Source organism: Haliaeetus leucocephalus, unplaced genomic scaffold (genome assembly GCF_000737465.1).
Source record: "Haliaeetus leucocephalus isolate CR32 unplaced genomic scaffold, Haliaeetus_leucocephalus-4.0 Scaffold752, whole genome shotgun sequence".
NCBI classification, from domain to species: Eukaryota; Metazoa; Chordata; class Aves; order Accipitriformes; family Accipitridae; genus Haliaeetus; species Haliaeetus leucocephalus.
The window spans coordinates 474,449-493,397 of record NW_010973188.1 but is presented as its reverse complement, the minus strand read 5'-3'; the positions used below and the strand labels follow the sequence as shown (position 1 = coordinate 493,397).

Here is an 18,949-nt window from a genome sequence, read left to right as displayed (position 1 = left end):
AAGCCTACTGACAAAGCCTTCTTACTCCAGCTACAGGAGGCGCTGCGCTCGCAGGCTCTTGTCCTGCTAGGAGACTACAGCCACCCCAACATCTGCTGGAAAAGTAGCATGGGGAGTTGTTGGCAGTCCAGGAAACTCCTGGAATGCATTGAGGGTAAATTCTTAAGCCAGGTAATAGACAGCCCTACCAGAGGGGATGTGATACTGGACCTGTTGATCACCAACACAAGTGAGCTAATCAGTGACATCAAGGTTGGAGGCAGCCTGGGCTGCAGTGATCATGCACTGGTGGAGTTCGCAGTCCTGAGGGATATGGGTCAGGCGAATAATGAAGTCAGGACCTTCAATTTTAGGAAAGCAGAATTCCAGCTGTTCAAGGAGTTAGTCAATAGGACCCCCTGGGAAACTGCCCTCAGGGACAAGGGAGCAGAAGAGAGCTGGTAGATCTTTAAGGATGCTTTCCATAGAGCACAAGAGCTCTTGATCCCCAGGTGTAAGAAATCAGGAAAGGAAGGCAAGAGACCAGCATGGATGAGTCAAGACCTGCTGGTCAAACTAAAGGGCAAGAAGGAAATGCACAGGCAGTGGGAGCAGGGACAGGTATGCTGGTAAGAGTACGGGGATGCTGCCCAGTTGTGTAGGGATAGGGTCAGGAAGGCCAAGGTACAGCTGGAGCTGAACTTGGCAAGGGATGAAAAGAATAATAAGAAGGGCTTCTACAGGTATGTAAGCCAGAAAAGGAAGGTCAGAGAAAGCGTACCTGCTGTGATGAGCAAGACTGGCAAACTGGTAACAACAGACGAGGAGAAGGTTGAGGTACTCAACGACTTTCTTGCCTCAGTCTTCACTGGTAATCTCTCTTCCCACACCTCTCAAGTGGATAGACTACAAGATGGGGACTGGAGGAGCAAAGTCCCCCCACTGTAAGAGAAGATCAGGTTCATGACCTCCTGAGGAATAGGACCTGACGAGATGCATCCCAGAGTCCTGCGGGAATTGGCTGAGGTAGTTGCCAAGCCACTCTCCATCATATTTGAAAAATCATGGCAGTCAGTTGAAGTCCCCGGTGACTGGAAAAAGGGAAACATTGAACTCATTTTTAAAAAGGGTAGAAAAGAGGACCCTGGGAACTACTGACCTGTCAGCCTCACCTCTGTGCCTGGGAAGATCATGGAAGAGATGCTGCTAGAAGCTATGCTAAGGCACATTGAGGACAGGGAGGTGATTCAAGACAGCCAGCATGGCTTCAACAAGGGCAAGTCCTGCCTAACCAACCTAGTGGCTTTCTATGATGGAGTGACTACATCAGTGGACAAGGTACCAGTGGATGAAAAGCTGGAAATAAGCCAGCAATGTGTGCTCGCAGCCAGGCAGCCAAACATATCCTCGGCTGCATTCAAAAGAAGTGTGGCCAGCAGGTCGGAGGAGGTGATTCTCCCCCTCTACTCTGCTCTTATGAGACCCCACTTGGAGTACTGCGTTCAGCTCTGGAGCCCTCAGCACAGGAAAGACACGGACCTGTTGGAGCAGGTCCAGAAGAGGGCCACAAAATTGATCAGAAGGATGGAACACCTCTCCTATGAGGAATGGCTGAGAGTTGAGGTTCTTTAGCCTGGAGAAGGCTCAGGGAGACCTTACTGTGGCCTTTCAATACTTCAAGGGGGCCTATAAGAAAGATGGGGACAGACTCTTTAGCAGGGCCTGTTGTGATAGGACAAGGGGTAATGGTTTTAAGCTAAAAGAGGGCAGATTTAGATTAGATATAAGGAAGAAATTTTTCACAATGAGGGTGGTAAAACACTGGAACAGGTTGCCCAGAGAGGTGGTAGACGCCCCATTCCTGGAAACATTCAAGGTCAGGTTGGGCGGGGCTCTGAGCAACCTGATGTAGTTGAAGATGTCCCTGCTTATTGCAGGGGCATTGGACTACATGACCTTTAAAGGTCCCTTCCAACCCAAACTACTCTATGATTCTATGATAATTAGCAAGCCAAGAAAATCTACACAAAATACCCAAAGGAAAAAATGAGACAGCTAAAAATAAGGAATTTGTGAAACAAATACTGTTTGTGGTATGACAGAAGTGGTTATGTAACTATAAACAAAATTATTAACATGAGAGGCCTACATATAAAGGGAAGTTATGGTAACCTTTAAACATGTGGTGTCCACACACTTCTTCCTGTGCAATTTGAACACTGGCTGGGTAACAGAGCTTTTGTGTAACTGGTAATTCAGAGGCTGCATTCCAAATTACAGACTGGATTTGTTATAAATCCATTCTAATGAACTCGGTAAACTTGGAGCTATAGGCATCTTTGCTAAGAATGACTGCAAATAGCAGAGGAAAACTGATTTGCTCCAGGGTATCAACATTCACATTAGCACTGACTTCAGCAATCAGCTGATGCATATTAGAGAGGGGTTACCCAAGGCATTAGTCTGAATCGCTTTGTCCTTTAGGGAAAGCAAATCTGGCATCAAACTGTGGGTCCTGCCCATATCTTTTACATGTTCTGAAACCAGGAGGAAATACCAGTTTGCTTCATAGTTATAACAAACAGACAAAATATGGAAGAATTGCGATTAACTAGAGGAAATTCAGGGGACGGCTCAGAACTGTATTGCTCCCATTATCATGCTGTGACCACAAAGTGTTCTGCTCAGTACACAGCAACGTCAGAAATCATTGCAGTGTAATCCTTTATGCAGTGATGATGCAGTGATGTGGCATCATCTGATATACTGACCGGAAGAAAAGCATTACTAAACATCCAATTTACGTGGATAAATTCTTATATACATCTAATACCATGGCAATTTGGGTCCCTGTGGCAAAGTTACAGACCCAGGTAGAAAGTTAACCAGTTCAGAAAAGTGATAAATAGCAAGATCTTGAATAAGTCACAGAGATGTGGAGATCATTTCTTGCCGCAATTTCACTGAAGTAAATGAGTATAAAACTCAGTGACCCTGAAAACAATGTCTTTCATGCCTGTTAAGTGGGAAAATTGTGTTATTAAGAAAGCAGAAGAAAGCAAGAGAAACCTGGAGAAGGAGAAAACCCCAGGACAAAAAAAAAAAAAAAAGGAAAAAGAAAAAAAACCAAAACAACCTGTTAGGGGAAATGTTAGTTACAAAAGTAGATTGAAAGATCTGCTTTTGGAATCTCCAATCTCAAAACCTTGTGTTTCTTTTGCAGTACAAGGAGGGTTAACACTTGAAAAACTGACACTGAAACAGTACTGTTATCCAATCAACATGGACAAGTGTTGGTGGTTTAATTTCTGAAATGTTTAAAATCTGCTTTATGAAAATTCATGTTTTCAATGTTTTGCCATTCTCACCATCTTCAGCAGAAGATTTTGAAGTGTTTTGCCAGCATTAACAATAAATGTGGAGAAGGAAATTATTATTTTTGTTTTTCAGTGCAAAACTGGCAGAGAGCAGCTAAAATCACTTGGCAAACAAGTTAGGAACAACAGACAAAAGCATATGTTAAACATCTCCTAGCTTACTGTCCAACTCAGTGCCAAAGCCAGTAAAGCATTTTTGACAATGGAAATCACAGTAATTGATTCAGTCACATGGATCTTACTTCCTTTAGGTAATTCATGATCACAAATGCCATTACCACATTGCTTCAATGTGGCTATAAAGATAAGATGAATAAAACCAGAGGAAATATTGCTGTGACACTCACTTCTGTTTTAGAAGCTGTTTGTTGTCCTCAATGGTTATACTGTCAGCATGGTCCTGCTTGAAAACTTCAAAAGCTTCCTGACATCCAAGTGACATCTTTCCTCCTGCCCCAAGAAAAAAAAAAAAAAGGAAACTACTTCAGAGTCATCAAAAGACAGAGATTTTGATTTATTTAACTCCTATTTAGACAAATATAGCAAGCCAGCCCAGGGGTCTTAACGCCCCCAGAAGACTAAGTAAGTTCAGTGTTCCACCAACGGGAAAGCATTTCTGACAAAAGATTTCTCTTATCTGACAAATTAATTTTGTTTCACTTCACTTCTTTAAAGTCTGAATGTTTGAGCTGTATAATTTCTCAAGAAAACTTAAAATGTTCATAAGTAAAACTAAATTTTGAAAATTTAAAAATATGTGAAATATTCTTAAGTGTGAGCCAGAGGTATTTTCACAACAAATTTGCTTCTGTATTTCTTTCATCCCTGTTTCATATTGGCCCCTAAAAATACCTTGAATATTTTCAGTACTCTTGGAAGAAAAAAATTCAGCCTTCTTTTAATTATGTATTAGTGAATGTTTTTCATCCCCTTTTAAGTGAAGCAGGTATTCTACCTACATAAATGGTTGGTTCCTGCCTTTTACATTTTCAATATGGTGTTTGTTTCCTTTTGTGCGCCAGAAGGTCAAGACCATTTGGCCTTCAAATCTTTTTAAAAATCACTATGGAAAAGTATTACAGGCTGTATTATTTATCAGTTCTCATTGCTAGATGATCTACAGATCCAAGTAAGAAATCATGCATCTGTATTATCATTAACAAAAAAATTCAAAGGCTTAAGGAGAAAGATTACACCAGCATCTGTGTTATCACAAGTACATATATGTCAATAATAAGTAAGGAGAATGGATGAGACTTGCAGTTAAATAAATTACATTAATGAAGATAGTTCAGGAGCAGAAAGGGGGAAGAATCTCACACTCAAACTTTGTGAAAAGTGCAAAATAGCTCCACCTCTTAAATCAACCTCATGGTTGCAACTTAAACCTCAGAATGATGTTCCTTAAATTGGAATTTGATTCTCCTTATTTTTTTTTCCTCTAGTGTCTTTCTTCTGTCCTACTCACAAGCCTGCCTTCCTGCTTCAGAGCTATCGAGACCCCCAAATCTATTGTGCACGAGAGCTATAAAGTTTCCTGGGAGTTCTGCTGCGCAAGAGTTTTCTATAGGTTTTATGCCAATGGACCAGCACTACCAATAACATATGTATGCATGTATGCCAGTTATTTTCTGGGCTACCTGCTTTGCAATTTTGGTGTAAGTGGGGACGATACATTAACAAAACATACCTAAACAGATTGGGATATGCAATACTGGGATGCTACACCTTATTGGGGTCTAGCTCCATAAGCTGCATTTTATAGTCACTCCAAATATGTTCTGCTGCCGCTCATCATAATATCAGGATTACTCTCCACTGACTTTAGTGAGATTTCCGTGGTGTAAGATACTGTTTACAGTGAAGGCTGGTAACAAAAACTAGCACTCAGGGTTCAATAATCAGTAAAAGTTTAAAAAATTTTATTCAAAAATACAGTAGAAAAATTTGCCCTCTGTTTCAGTCAAAAGAATCAGCACATCTGTTACTAATTTAAAAATTTTGAGTTGAAAATAGAACCACCAGGAATGTTTGAATGGCAAAGTACGCAGAAATGTTCCACCCTTTTTGAAAAAGAAAATCAAAGAAAGATACAGTGCAGTCTTTACTGCTGTGTGATCCAAAAGAGCAAGAGGATTTAGGAAAATACATTTTTCTGTGATGATGACCTGAGAATATAACGTTCATGTTTCATGCCTGCCTTGAAGAAAAACAGGCAGCTTTGCAAGCAGAATTTTATAGCACATTCATCCCATCACCAGCACTGATTTTAATATGCATCCTGAATTGACCCTCTAGAATTGCTTTTGTTGCAGAAAAAGTTTGTATTAAGTGCAGGAAGCCTGGATGAAATTCATGGCTAAGTCTAAAATAAAAAATGAAACACCCGTACTCATACGTAACACTGCAATGTAAAGTATTTAACCCTTCCGGCAATGTGCTGCCTTTGAGAGTAGAAGTAAAAACAGTAGAAGTAAGTTTGGAAAACAAAACTATTACAGTGATTATTGTTTCTGCCTGGCAGAAATGCATCAACCAAAATGAAAGGTAATCTGATAATCATTCTCCAGTGCTACATTAAGAGGCAGCAGATTTGTACAGCCAAACAAAGCACACAAAAATAGATCTCCAGAGCTCTTGGGAAGGGGAAATTTTCTGGTTTATACAGTCCATTCTAAGAAAATACAGAAATATATGAAGTAGCAAACAATCACATTCTGAAAATGGTATCTAAGGAAAGGACCTTAAAAAGGACCATTAAGATTGTACCTCAGCATAATATGAGCATAAAACACCTACAGAAGAATGTTCCAGTCTGTGGGTAATGACAGAGACATTAGGATTATAATAAGGGAATACAGCAATGTTAATACTAGTAAAAGACTGCAAGAAACATTGGAAGCTTGATGGAGTGGTTGTGTTTTCATTCTGCTCAGTAGTGAAAATTATGCCTTCTCCATGGTCGATGTTGTATCTTCAAATACGTTGCTTATATTTTCTTAAATAATGTACAATGTCATAAAGTAGCTTCACCTTCTTTCAAATGCCCTTCAAGTGCAAAGGTGCACTAATATTATTGGCATGCTGTTTCTCCTGGGCCTAATTCAAACAAATAAGCTATATGTTCTTTTAAAACAAAGTGCTGTTGAATTTCTGGTTTTCTTTAGCTGTAAATTGAAACCTATGTATAGCAATATATGCATGCTATGGATAAAAGCAGAATTGAAAGAAGAAACCATTGATGATGACACATTTTTGGCAAGGTAGTCAAACAGTTCAGCTAAAACTGTTAAACTTGTAGAAAACAATTTCTTTTACTCTTACAGGTCAAACATTTTCTCTTTTCCTTCTTTAATACTGTGGCATAGTGTTACAAAATAAATACTTGAAAATTCTTATCTAAGGAAGAATCATCATATCCTACAGGATGAGAACCAGGAAACATATGTCATCAAGTCATTACAATGTGAACTGGAATAATCTTTACCATAAAAATAATTCAGAACATTGGAAAAAGCATAAAATTTTCTTGCAATCATATCCATGAAACCCCAGTTGACAGGGTTGCATTAAAAAGTGATACATTTTGTATCAACTTAATTTTAATTATACCTTTCCTGTTAGATTGTGTAAATTGGCTTTAATATTAAAACACTCACAAATATGCCCAATGCCCAATGTGAAATTTACAGCAAACCCATCATTATTTACAGCAAATTCAAACATCTGAAGTTTTGGGAAAATTCAGGTTTGATACACATCCTGATTTTGAATGTTTAAGAATGTTCTCATTGAAGGTTTGATTTCAGTCTGTACTCCTATCCGGTACACTCCACCAACCTTCACATGAAGCAAAAAGTTTTGGTTCAATAGGGTCCTCATGTAAAATGTGCAAATTGCAGCTGTCCCACTGAACTTGGGTAAGTCAGAAAGCAGAATGACAATGATGCCTCTGAACTAGAGCAACAAGATCTGAAATGACCAAGAAATAAGAAGCTTGCTGTAGTATTGATAAAGGGCTAAACTTCTGAAATCAGTAATAGTTCAAAATACATTGAGCAAAAATGTAATAAGGCTTTTGGACGTGGCTGATTACTTTTTGAGGTGACATGAAAAGATCAAACCAATTTCAAGACTCAGTTGTATGCTTACAGCAGGTAGAAGCCTGCATATCAGCAAAGTCACTGGCAGATATTATGCACCCTATTCTATCACTAACTAATTTAGAGATCATTTATTCTACGCTGTTACATATACAAATGCTATTTACAGCCATCCTAAACAACAACTGTGAGTACCTCATAAACTTTAATTAGGAAAATAAGTTAAAAGAACATGTAGGGTGTAGTGTGGCACTGGATGCTCAACTGCCAGCAGAGAAATTATAGGGCTGAATGCTATTTTTAAGTTAAATAGTATCCACAGGGATTACTCAAGGACTATATCAAAGAAGGTAAGAGCATGCAAGTGTATAAACTTAAACCTTATTTTGTTGCCACAGGAGATCAAACATGGTTGTACATATTTAAATAACCATACTGATTTTTAAATTTATCCAATACCTACAAATCCTATTGCAGCTTGCTTTAGTGATCCCAGTCTATAAATACTGGACAATTTTTAAGGACTTTATTTTAGTGTTTTTTCATAAAGATTTCAGGAGTGCTCAAACTGGAAATGGCACTTCCAGAGCGCTGAGACTGGCCACCTTCTTTTTTTCTGGTTCGTTTGTTGAAAAAAGGTTTATTGCTTAGAGGGAAAAGACCTTCATAAAGTTTAATGCATGAAACCCAGTTAAGTCTGGAAAAATCTGTCAAACAATAGCATGAAATCGATATCTTGTCAGGAAGCAGAATCACAGTGTCTCCTCACAACCCCACCTTGTAACCAGATTTTGGTCTTGGTATGAGAGCTCCAAGGGGGTTCCAGCAGCCCTCATACCAGAGGCTGCCAGTTTAACCTCCAAAAAGTATTGGAAATAACTCTCCAGGAGAGACAAATTAAGGTTGCAAGTTGAGCTGTTCTGAGGGAGGAACGTTAAGACTGTTAACAAAGGCAAACTCTTGGGAATAGCTGTTCAGACCATATATTCTGATGAGAAAGGCATCTGTCCACATGTCTGCCCACATATCAGTTTTGCAGAAACTACATTTGCACAGTAGAAGACTTTGTCTTTCCATTCCTACTAAGTGCTCTATTGGACAAGAATTGTCAACTCTTCCACTGAAATTAAAAGAAGCAAAAAAATCCCCTTTGCTCAAAGAAAGTTCTCATTCAAGTGAGGGTTGTCTGAAGAATTTCAGGATGGCAGCTAATGTGAATTGTGAGTCTTCATGCTTACAAAGACTGTCAATCTGTTCATGCTATTATGTATTTCCACTTATTATCAAATACAAACAAAGGAACTGTGGACACTTCCAAATGAAACTAAAGACAAATTATTTAGTAAGTCTTTGTAATAGAACTGAGGTACTAGAAGTATTTGCATATAAACATAATCCATTACATCTTTACCAGGATCCCTCAAGATATCATAGCCATCTGTTCAGAACAGAAAAAAGTAGCTGTAACAGAGCTTGGGAATAATGAATCAATAAAGAATAAATACTTAAAAATAGGAAAACAAACCCAAAACCAATATACAACAAATACTTCCCCACTGTAAAGCTCAGCTAAATTCTCAGCTAAATATACATGAAAAGCATGTATATTACATATGGCTATCTTCATTACACTGCAATACAGAAGTGAGAAAGATATAAAACAAGGTTCCTCACAGTACCCCTGCAGTGCTGAACTGCAAAACACAGTCTTTGGGAAAGTTAAAAACCTCAAAGGAAAATGAGAATATTCAGACTCAATGAACTAAATAAAACATTGGCATAATTTAATTTCGCTGGCTCTGGAGTTTCCTTGTTTATTTACAGGGGAGGAAGAGGGTAAAATGAAGTTTCTTGAGATTATGAGCATGTTTATTGTGGTACTGAATATTGATGTAGGCAGGTCGGACTGCACTCCACAAGTATATATTTCTACTGTGCAAACCCTTGAGTTAATTGGCGCATGGGTCATTTACCTAGGCATCATTTTATGCACATAAAATTAATTGGTTGACAAGACAAACTATTCCATATATGTTGAGATAATTTATAAGCAGAAGAGAAATCACCACTAAATTAAACACTGCAAATGCCTGACAGCAAAGAACAAACTTTTACAGGAGTATGTTGGACACAAATCAAAGGCAAGCACCATTTCTACTGCAATGAATGTTGTTACAGGATATGCAATCACTAAAAATGGTATCTCTTTAAGATTACTAAAATAAGAGGACAAAAATGAAATGTTATATACAATGCCAACTTTGATAAACGTAAATTTTTGTGAAGTTCAAATGCTATATTAAAATAGTCTTATCTCACCATTCAGAGTCTTTTTTCCAAAACCAAGAAAGATATATGGAAGAAGAGAATTTAAATACCACATCTACCACTCAAAACAGCACAGAACACGTAAATGAGGCAAATTTTGTTGAGACTATTCTATCTGGTTTTAAACATGTTGGTCTAGTTGAAAAAGGGAGACAAGTTTTTGAACATAAAAATGCTTTTTCAGGTCTAAAACAGAAGCGGCAAATGTTGCTACTGCAATATGTCAAATACATGAAGGATGTCAAAACATATACATTTGAATGCTTCCAAAAAAAACCCCCAAAAAACCACTTACAAAAATCTCATTAAGAGTAGGTTTTTATGTTAATTAATATTCCTCTGCAGGAGTAGTAAGGCAAATATTGAATGGTATTTCAAAAACAAAGGTTAAATGGAGTATAAACTTAATTTAAAACAAGATGAAATTCACTGTTTTAAGATTGTCCAGGACGACAGAACAACAACAACAAAACCCCAAATGAGATATGATAGCTGAATTTAATCATGTTGACTTTCTTCAGTTTCATTATTTTAAAAAATCACAGGTAACAGTACAGGTAAGAAAAATATTTTTCATATTAACCCAGCTGTATGTTTTTAATAGCTCTACTTTTGCAACAAAAGCCACTTGACTTTAGTGCCTAACAATAGTCATAAATGCAACTTCAGACTCCTTACTGACATGTGGTAATTCTGATACCAGATTGAACCTTAGAGTGTTCTCAATGTGAAAAGATTGAAACTATTGAAATCTCTTTCCCTTATTTTCCTCTTCTGGAAAATTAGTATACTAGTTTGTCTACCTGTCAAACATTGCAAAGCACAATGCTACTGAGAATTACAGGATAAAAGAAAACTGTTAATAGCAACTTAATATACCATCATCACCTTCACCTCATAGAGCACATATTTTCCTAGGATGTGTTAGACTCAGTTAACAGGACCATTTTGGTCTGATTCTGTTTCTTTTAGTTATGGATTTTAATAATTTCTCAGATTACATGTCATGCCTTCAAGATGCTGTAGAATATCTGCACTAGCATTTACAGCATGCCTACTTTTATGTTACCTAGTTATGCATTTATATTTTCTTTGAAGAGCCAATGGGCAGCAGTTATCAAATCCAGAGTAGGAGCAGAGGAGCCGAGGGTGCAGTTAGAGGCTACTTAGCATGAACAAAATGTTTGCAGCTACCAGCAGTGAGGAATAGAGTAGTGTAACTATTGATACAACCAAGTTTTTCTCATGTTCTGATGCCAACATTATTGCAGAAATATTTTACATTTCATGTATGACAGCTTGTATGTCCCAAAAGAGAAAAAAATATTTTTCAGCTACTATTTGCAACCATTTACTTCTTTAAAGCTGCCTATGAGATCATATTTGATTGTATAATACGTACAGACATTGAAAGTCCTTAATTGTAGGTACAAAGAGAGAGCCTGAAATGAAGCATGGTAGGCTTGGCAGAAGCTCAGGGGATGGATACAAAGGAAAGTATGAATTCAAACCCACAAGAACTTTAGAAGACCCACCCAATGATGCTGCCACTTCTAAATAAATGAGATTCACTTTTGCTTATGCCAGAATCAAATATTTCAGGTAACGTCTTATAAAACAGGACATATATCTTATACTGCATTGTGCAGTTTACATTAAATACTGGATATTAGAAATAGACTGTGCTTTTCCCTCTTTTTGTAGGAGTCTAAATCTGTTCCCTTCAACAGTTCATGCAGTTGTAAAAATTTTACTAAATATAAGAAAGGGCCAATACACTAGGCACTTGAGTCATCTATCGACTTTAAATTAGACTACTGTGCTTAAGATGAAGATTTCAGTTAAGATTGAGTAATAGCAAATTAAATGTATATGTTTTGACATCCTTCATGTATTTGCCATGTTGCAGTAGCAATATTTGCCGCTTCTGTTTTAGACCTGAAAAAGCATTTTTATGTTCAAAAACTTGTCTCCCTTTTTCAACTAGACCAACACGTTTAAAACCAGATAGAATAGTCTCAACAAAATTTGCCTCATTTACGTGTTCTGTGCTGTTTTGAGTGGTAGATGTGGTATTTAAATTCTCTTCTTCCATATATCTTTCTTGGTTTTGGAAAAAAGACTCTGAATGGTGGGATAAGACTATTTTAATAGCTTTATGAAATTACAACCTACATCAAGGGAGTCATGACAGCTTGGACCAAATGCAAGTGAAGTTTTTTGTTAGGGACATCTGTAGAGATCTGCATGTATTTTTGGTGCCTGGAGAATTGTCTCCACCACCAATCTTGCCAGTAACATCATAAACCACAAAAGAGGCATATTTCATTTTCAGAGCAGTTTAGCAGAGAAAAAATGACTTGTTATAAATATCAATCTGGTTTTGGAAACTTACTGTACTTTTAATTACATATTACATTTTAGCTTTATTCTTTATTAAGATACTGGGGTTTTCTGAAGTAGAAGTCTGTATGCACAAGAAAAAAATGTCTGTAGTGGGTACACCATCAATTAGTACCAGCTTGGGGCTACCTTAATATTTCAGGCTATAAACTACAGGATTACAGGAGCTGCTTCATGAGAAACTGGTCTTTTTTTTTTTTTTTTCCAGCAGGAACTCCAGCACCAAAAGAATGGGCTATGCTGAGGTAGAGACCTGAGAGAAGAAACCATGAGATACGTTCCATGGTAAGCTATCTCTTCTTGCCAGTCAACAACCTAGGTTAACTAATTTTAAAATTTACTACCTATTTACATTCAAGATGAGTAACCTTTACAAATCCAGCTGCTTATTCCTTCTGGCAGCTGGAAATTAGCAATTAAGAAATGAGTCAAACTTCTTTGTAAAAGTATGAACTTTGATTCTTGCTCTATTGAAGCTTTATTGGAGTTTGGCTTTGAGAATGATGCCTGTTGTGTACTAATGTCCAGATTTTAAAACATAATTAGGCATGTTATTCCTCAGCAATGACCACACTAAATTTCAAGCACTCATCTACTGAAGAAGCATTTTCTCCCTTCCTGAACAAGTCCTGTAATTGCTACATTACAGACAGCATCCCCTCTTTCTCATGTCATTGCTGATGTTTTAAATAACATTGGTCAAAGCAGTCAATGTGTATTAACTGTACTCTAAATATACACACAAAATTGAGCTTTCAGGAGTTTTAACTAATCTTAGAACTGAGGACTTCTAGGCATGTGATAAACTCCAGGAGTTCAGCATAGTCAAAATGGGAGTCCTGTGCACATGCAACAGCAGAGTTTTAGAGATCACTTGTGTAACTTTGCTCAGGTGTCTGCACACTCTTTAACACCTACCCTGACTGTAAGTTGTTGCATTCTTTATGGAATTAAGCACATTGTGCCTCTTGTGCTACACAAAAGGTGCATTTTAGTAAGCCTAAGTAGTTGGTAGTGCATGTAGAAAGCGAGTAGTTATTACCAATACTTGTAATATATATATATTTTTTTTCCATTTTTATCTGTAATGGTTTTGAAATAGGAGCAAAAGTAGAAAAGGAGGAGATAACAATGGGACCTGGACTTATACATAAAAACAAATTGGCTAACTTCTTTCCTGAATTTTCAATTCAGCTTTTCAAAACTTTATCAAATTGTTCTTACAAAACTTATAGCTACCTTTAGCTAAAACTTCAGCTTATTATTTTGGACTTTCCTCAGCTGTTAATGGCTTTTTACTTCTTTTTAAAACTCTTTTGACCATATCTATTTTATTTGAATGCAAAAAATTAAAATCTATCTTGAAGGATTGAATTGTAAAGGAAACACTAAATCTTTGTACACTGTAAAAAAAAAAAAATATTCTGAACGCTGTATATATCCTTTTTTAAAACCAGTTTTGCCAAACAGAAGTGTACATGCCTTCTGAATCAGTGTTAACACAGAAGACTGAGGAGGTTTAAATAAAGCTATAATTTGCATTTTTAATAAAACATTTTGAATAGAGGCATTCATCAAAATGTTTTATTAAAAATGCAAATTATAGCCATATTTAAGTGAATTTTACCAAAATCCTCCTATTCACTAAAAATAGGATAAAGTAGAACAAATAAGTCAGGATTCAAATCCATTTTTGCTGACATTAATGACAAACAGCATGCACATTACCATTTTAAGAACAAAATTATGCAACACATTAATACTATTTACTTTTAATATTCTAAGAATAAAACCTTCAGAAACAGATTTCTTCAGCAGAAAGAGAAATTTTAACTTGAACATTCTTAATATACCTTAGAAAGTTTACTAGAGTTCACATAGGTTTGAGTTACAGCCATTAGCAATCATTGTTTGCAACAAGAGAAATCCTGGCTCTATGGAAATACTGATAGATTAATCAAAATGGAAAAGATTTTAAGTAGTAACAGTCCTTGTGACAAAAAAAAATATAAACAGCTGATCAAATTTTTAGGATACCAAAATGCACCTATATCAAGACCTTTTGCAGTGCTGCTGAAAACTGTTAAAAAGTAATAGATCATTCTATTGGTTTTGTGTGGCAAGGTTTTGGTAGCGGGGGGGTTTACAGGGGTGGCTTCTGTAAGAAGCTGCTGGAAGCTTCCCCTATGTCTGACAGAGCCAATACCAGCCGGCTCTGAGGAGGACCTGCCGCCGGCCAAGGCCGAGCCAATCAGCGATGGTGGTAACACCTCTGTGATAACATTTTTAAGAAGGAAAAAAAAAGTTGGGACAGACGGAAACAGCCGCCAGAGAGAGGAATGAGAATATGTAAGAGAAACAACCCTGCAGACACCAAGGTCAGTAAAGAAGGAGGGCGAGGAGATGCTCCAGGCGCTGGAGCAGAGATTCCCCTGCAGCCTGTGGTGAAGACCATGGTGAGACAGGCTGTCCCCCTGCAGTCCAGGGAGGTCCACGGTGGAGCGGATATCCACCTGCAGCCTGTGGAGGACCCCACACCGGAGCAGGTGGGGGCCCAAATGAGGCTGTGACCCCGTGGGAAACCCACGCTGGACTAGGCTCCTGGCAGGACCTGCGGATCTGTGGAGAGAGGAGCCCACGGAGCAGGTCTGCTGGCAGGACTTGTGTCCCCGTGGGGGACCCACGCTGGAGCAGTGTGCTCCTGAAGGACTGCACACCGTGGAAAGGACCCATGCTGGAGCAGTTCGTGAAGAACTGCAGCCCATGGGAAGGACCCATGTTGGAGAAGTTCGTGGAGAACTGTCTCCCGTGGGTGGGACCCCACGCTGGAGCAGGGGAAGAGTGTGATGAGTCCTCCCCCTGAGGAGGATGAAGTGGCAGAAGATAACGTGTGATGACCGTAAACCCCATCCCCATCCCCCTGTGCCACTGGGGGGTAGAGAAATGTGGGAGTGAAGTTGTGCCCGGGAAGAAGGGAGGGGTGGAGGGAAGGTGTTCTGAGATTTGGTTTTATTTCTCATTACCTTACTCTGGTTGATTTGTAATAAATTGAGTTAATTTTCCCCAAACTGAGTCTGTTTTGCCCGTGACGGTAATTGGCGAATGACCTCTCCTGTCCTTATCTCGACCTGCAAGCTCTTTGTTATATTTTTCTCTCCCCTGTCCAGCTGAGGAGGGGGAGTGATAGAATGGCTTTGGTGGGCACCTGGTGTCCAGCCAGGGTTAACCCATCACAATCATTTCCATCCCCAGTAATTTCATTTTGTGGGGAGAAACCAAGAATGAGGTGTCTTCCCTTTGTTTTTATGAAAATTCTTTTGCCTGTCAAGACTGAAGCCATTGCTTGTTTCCAGTGGCACTGGATATTCATGTTGATTTTATGTGAGCTGTATATTAAACATATATGTACTGATCTTATGTTGATGTTTAAGTGTCGCATTCTTGTACTGGGTTACATAAAAAGCAACATAGAAAAAATGGCTTAATGTCAAAGACCACAAGAAGGTCTTCTATAAGTACCTAGGTGACAAAAGGAAGGCTAGGGAAAATGTGGCCCCCCCTGCTGAACGAGGTTGGGGACACAGGACATGGAAAAGGCTGTGATACTGAATGCCTTCTTTGCCTCAGTCTTTACTAGCAAGACCAGCCTTCAGTTATCCCAGGTCCCAGAGAACAGGGGGAAAGTCTGTATTAAGGAAGACATACCCTTCACGGAAGAGGATCAGGTCAGGGAATACTTAAGCAAATGGGACATACATAAGTTGATGGGCCCTGATGGGATGCACCCACAAGTGCTGAGGGAGCCGGATGATGTTATTGTGAGGCTATTCTTGATAATCTTTGATCAATCAAGGTGACTGGCAGAAGCTTCTGAAGACTCAAGTAAACATCACTCCTATCTTTAAGAAGGGCAAGGAGGACCCAGGGAACTACAGGCCAGTCAGTATCACCTCGATCTCTGAGAAGGTGATGGAGCAACTAATCCTAGAAACCTTTTCCAGGCATATGAAGGACAAGAAAATCATCAGAAGTAGTCAGCACGTTTTCACCAAGGGGAAGTGGTACTCTGCCAAGCATTTCAACAAATCAAACAGGATAAAATCAATGTAGCAATCATGATCAAGAAACAGTAATGAAATCTTCAACATCCTCTTGATGAGAAAATAACAAGTTGAGCCTTAAAATTTTCATACCCACAGGCTAATTTCTAACTGTAAGATCATTTCTTTCCTATCTTACACTTCTTTTTACAATTTTAAAACACAGAAAATTTTAATTTCTCACTTCAATTATCTTGCTTAGAAAGCTGCTCCTGAATTTCCCACCTTTGATGTTACAAACCTTCTAATTTATTGTCTCATAGTATTCATTACCACTTCACATCAGTTTGATATTTTGCAATCAATACTATCATTTAGCCACATATAATTTCTCTCTGCTTGATATTAACTCCAAATAGTTTAATAATTCATTTCCTTGCAACTTTCATTAAAAAAGGTAAAAGTTTAACTTCTTGTTCTAAAACAACACTCCCATTTTCTTAAAAAGGCTCTTTTCAGCTATTGACGCAGTTTGATTTCTTTATTTAATCCAAAGTGCTTAGATGTAGACAAGACATTCTAAATGAGATCTTACCCATGACTTGTTAATTGAGCTAATAAGCAACAGCTCTTTCATTAGATCATAAACTCATGACTTTGCATTTAGTGCTATTTGATTTAATCTCATTTGCCTACTATAATCCACAAAATCATGTATTCCTTCCTGCAGAATGATCCTTTTGGAGGTCTGTACCACCAAAAAAAAAACCCCAAACCAAAAGAAAAAAACCCCCAAACTCCTGTATTCTTTGTCATAAATTTTTAATGCATAAAAATATTCTTGCTACATGGGGACTCTAATCATGGACATATATCACACTGCTGTTTTGTGCTTTCTGAAGAATTTTGCTTTTGTGATTTCACAGAAGAATAGGTTCTGATAAAACCTTCCAGACATTCATCTCCACTCCTCTGCCACACTGGCTAGCGGAATTGTTCATGTGAGTACTCCCTAACTGGTTTCAGTCAAAATGTATCAATTTATTTTAAATAGCAAATCTTTGCTAATCTAGTAAAGCCCAGATGGGTGGATAAGGGCAGGAGCAGGAAGTCTGGCAATTATGAACAATCAGGGACAGTAACCTCAGTAGGAAGAGGAGTTGTATGTATAATAACCTCAAGGAAGGCTGGTGAGAAGGAGCCATGTATTAGACATAAGCGGGACTGCATGGTAGAGACATAAACTCCAGCTGTATTCTTCCAACACAGCTCAGGCTCAAGAAATTCTAAGATAGATCTGTGGCTTTCTTTACATAATAGCTTACAGACAACTTTGAAAAGTTGCATTTTAATAAAAATGCAATCAGACTTTACTAATATATCAACCTATGTAGAGAAACAATCACGTATACTGAATGGAAATACTGCTTTTATCACCAGAAATATAACTGAGAAACTCTATGACGGCTAAGCCCTTGTAAGGTGATTTTTCTTTCTGGTTATAAATTCATAAGACATTAATTATTGTTACCAAATATCTATTTACATGCTTCTAAGTTCCTAATGTGACAACAGAGTTCCTATCATCTGATTGTATTCACTGATAGCCCTCTTTAGTTACTTTAGGTATGACAGTACTTCTGCTCTGGCAATTTCACAACAGACATTGAAAGTTGTTGTTGTAAAGCCTCAGGACAACTGCAGAAGCCTAACTGTGTGGATATATTCTTTTCTTAGTGTTGATATATAATAAATTTAATACTCAAGATGTGTAACTTCCTGTTTCAGTGCAGTTAAAAAAAACAACCCAACACCTAAATGTTTGCGCATGTTTGAGTGCAGGAGGATGGAAGGAAGTTGGGCTAAAGTGTTATCAGAATCAATGAAAGTTAGTATTGCACCATCCAGTCCTATATATCAGCTAAAGGCCTCTAAAAACCTGTGTGATAAATCTGGGACTTCATACATATAAGGAGAAATGTGTAAACTCAAAATGATACAAGCAAAATCCTCATTGCTTATCTCAACACTAAAAGTAATATGTGGTAACAGTTATGTTTTTGTGGTGTCTCTAGTTCAGATTGCTTGAAGGAAATAAAAAATGTTTGAGAAATTTCATTAATACTACAGAAGTATTTCTGGAATTCAAGCAATTATCCTTGTTTATTCCTCTTGGCACAGGCATTCCTCACAGAAGACCAAAAAAGATTTGGAGAAAAACAACAAGTAGGATTCTAACAACCCATCTGATTTCGAAGCAATACGTAAAACACTCTATGTAATAATACAACATATTCAGCCTTGCCAGTATGCCTTAAACCCAACCTCGAGAGACCAATTGTCTCTGCAAGAATATAACTGAGACTCCAGGCTCTTTCGTGCCTTTGTGTTTCTGAAAATGACAGTATTTTCTACTTAATATATAAATAACTTTATTTTTCTCTTTCTTTTGTTTTATTTCTTAAAGTTCTGAAAGTAACAAGCTTCAATATTTATCTTCATATTGTAACTAACATTTATATTAAAAAATTCTTGTAGACTGGAGTTTATATATTTTTCAAATTAGCTTGTAGGGTTTTCACAATTTGATTCTCTGTGGTACCAAGAGACAAGTTTAAGAAAAATTCACTGTAATAAAACTTCTAAACATATGCAGACAGTTCATCAGAAAATGCTGAAAAAGGTCTCACTGTGTACTTATACATAGTACACATAAACC

At 37.8% G+C, this 18,949-nt stretch overlaps 1 protein-coding gene across 1 annotated transcript in view; it reads right to left on the bottom strand.

Annotated features, from left to right (window-relative positions):
- KIF6 (kinesin family member 6) overlaps nucleotides 1-18,949 on the bottom strand; it is a 181,259-nt gene that overhangs the window by 57,500 nt on the left and 104,810 nt on the right. Inside the window, exon 14 of the mRNA XM_010581255.1 lies at nucleotides 3,704-3,806. Within this exon, the coding sequence (XP_010579557.1) occupies nucleotides 3,704-3,806 (103 nt within the window). The remainder of the gene's footprint in view (nucleotides 1-3,703; nucleotides 3,807-18,949) is intronic.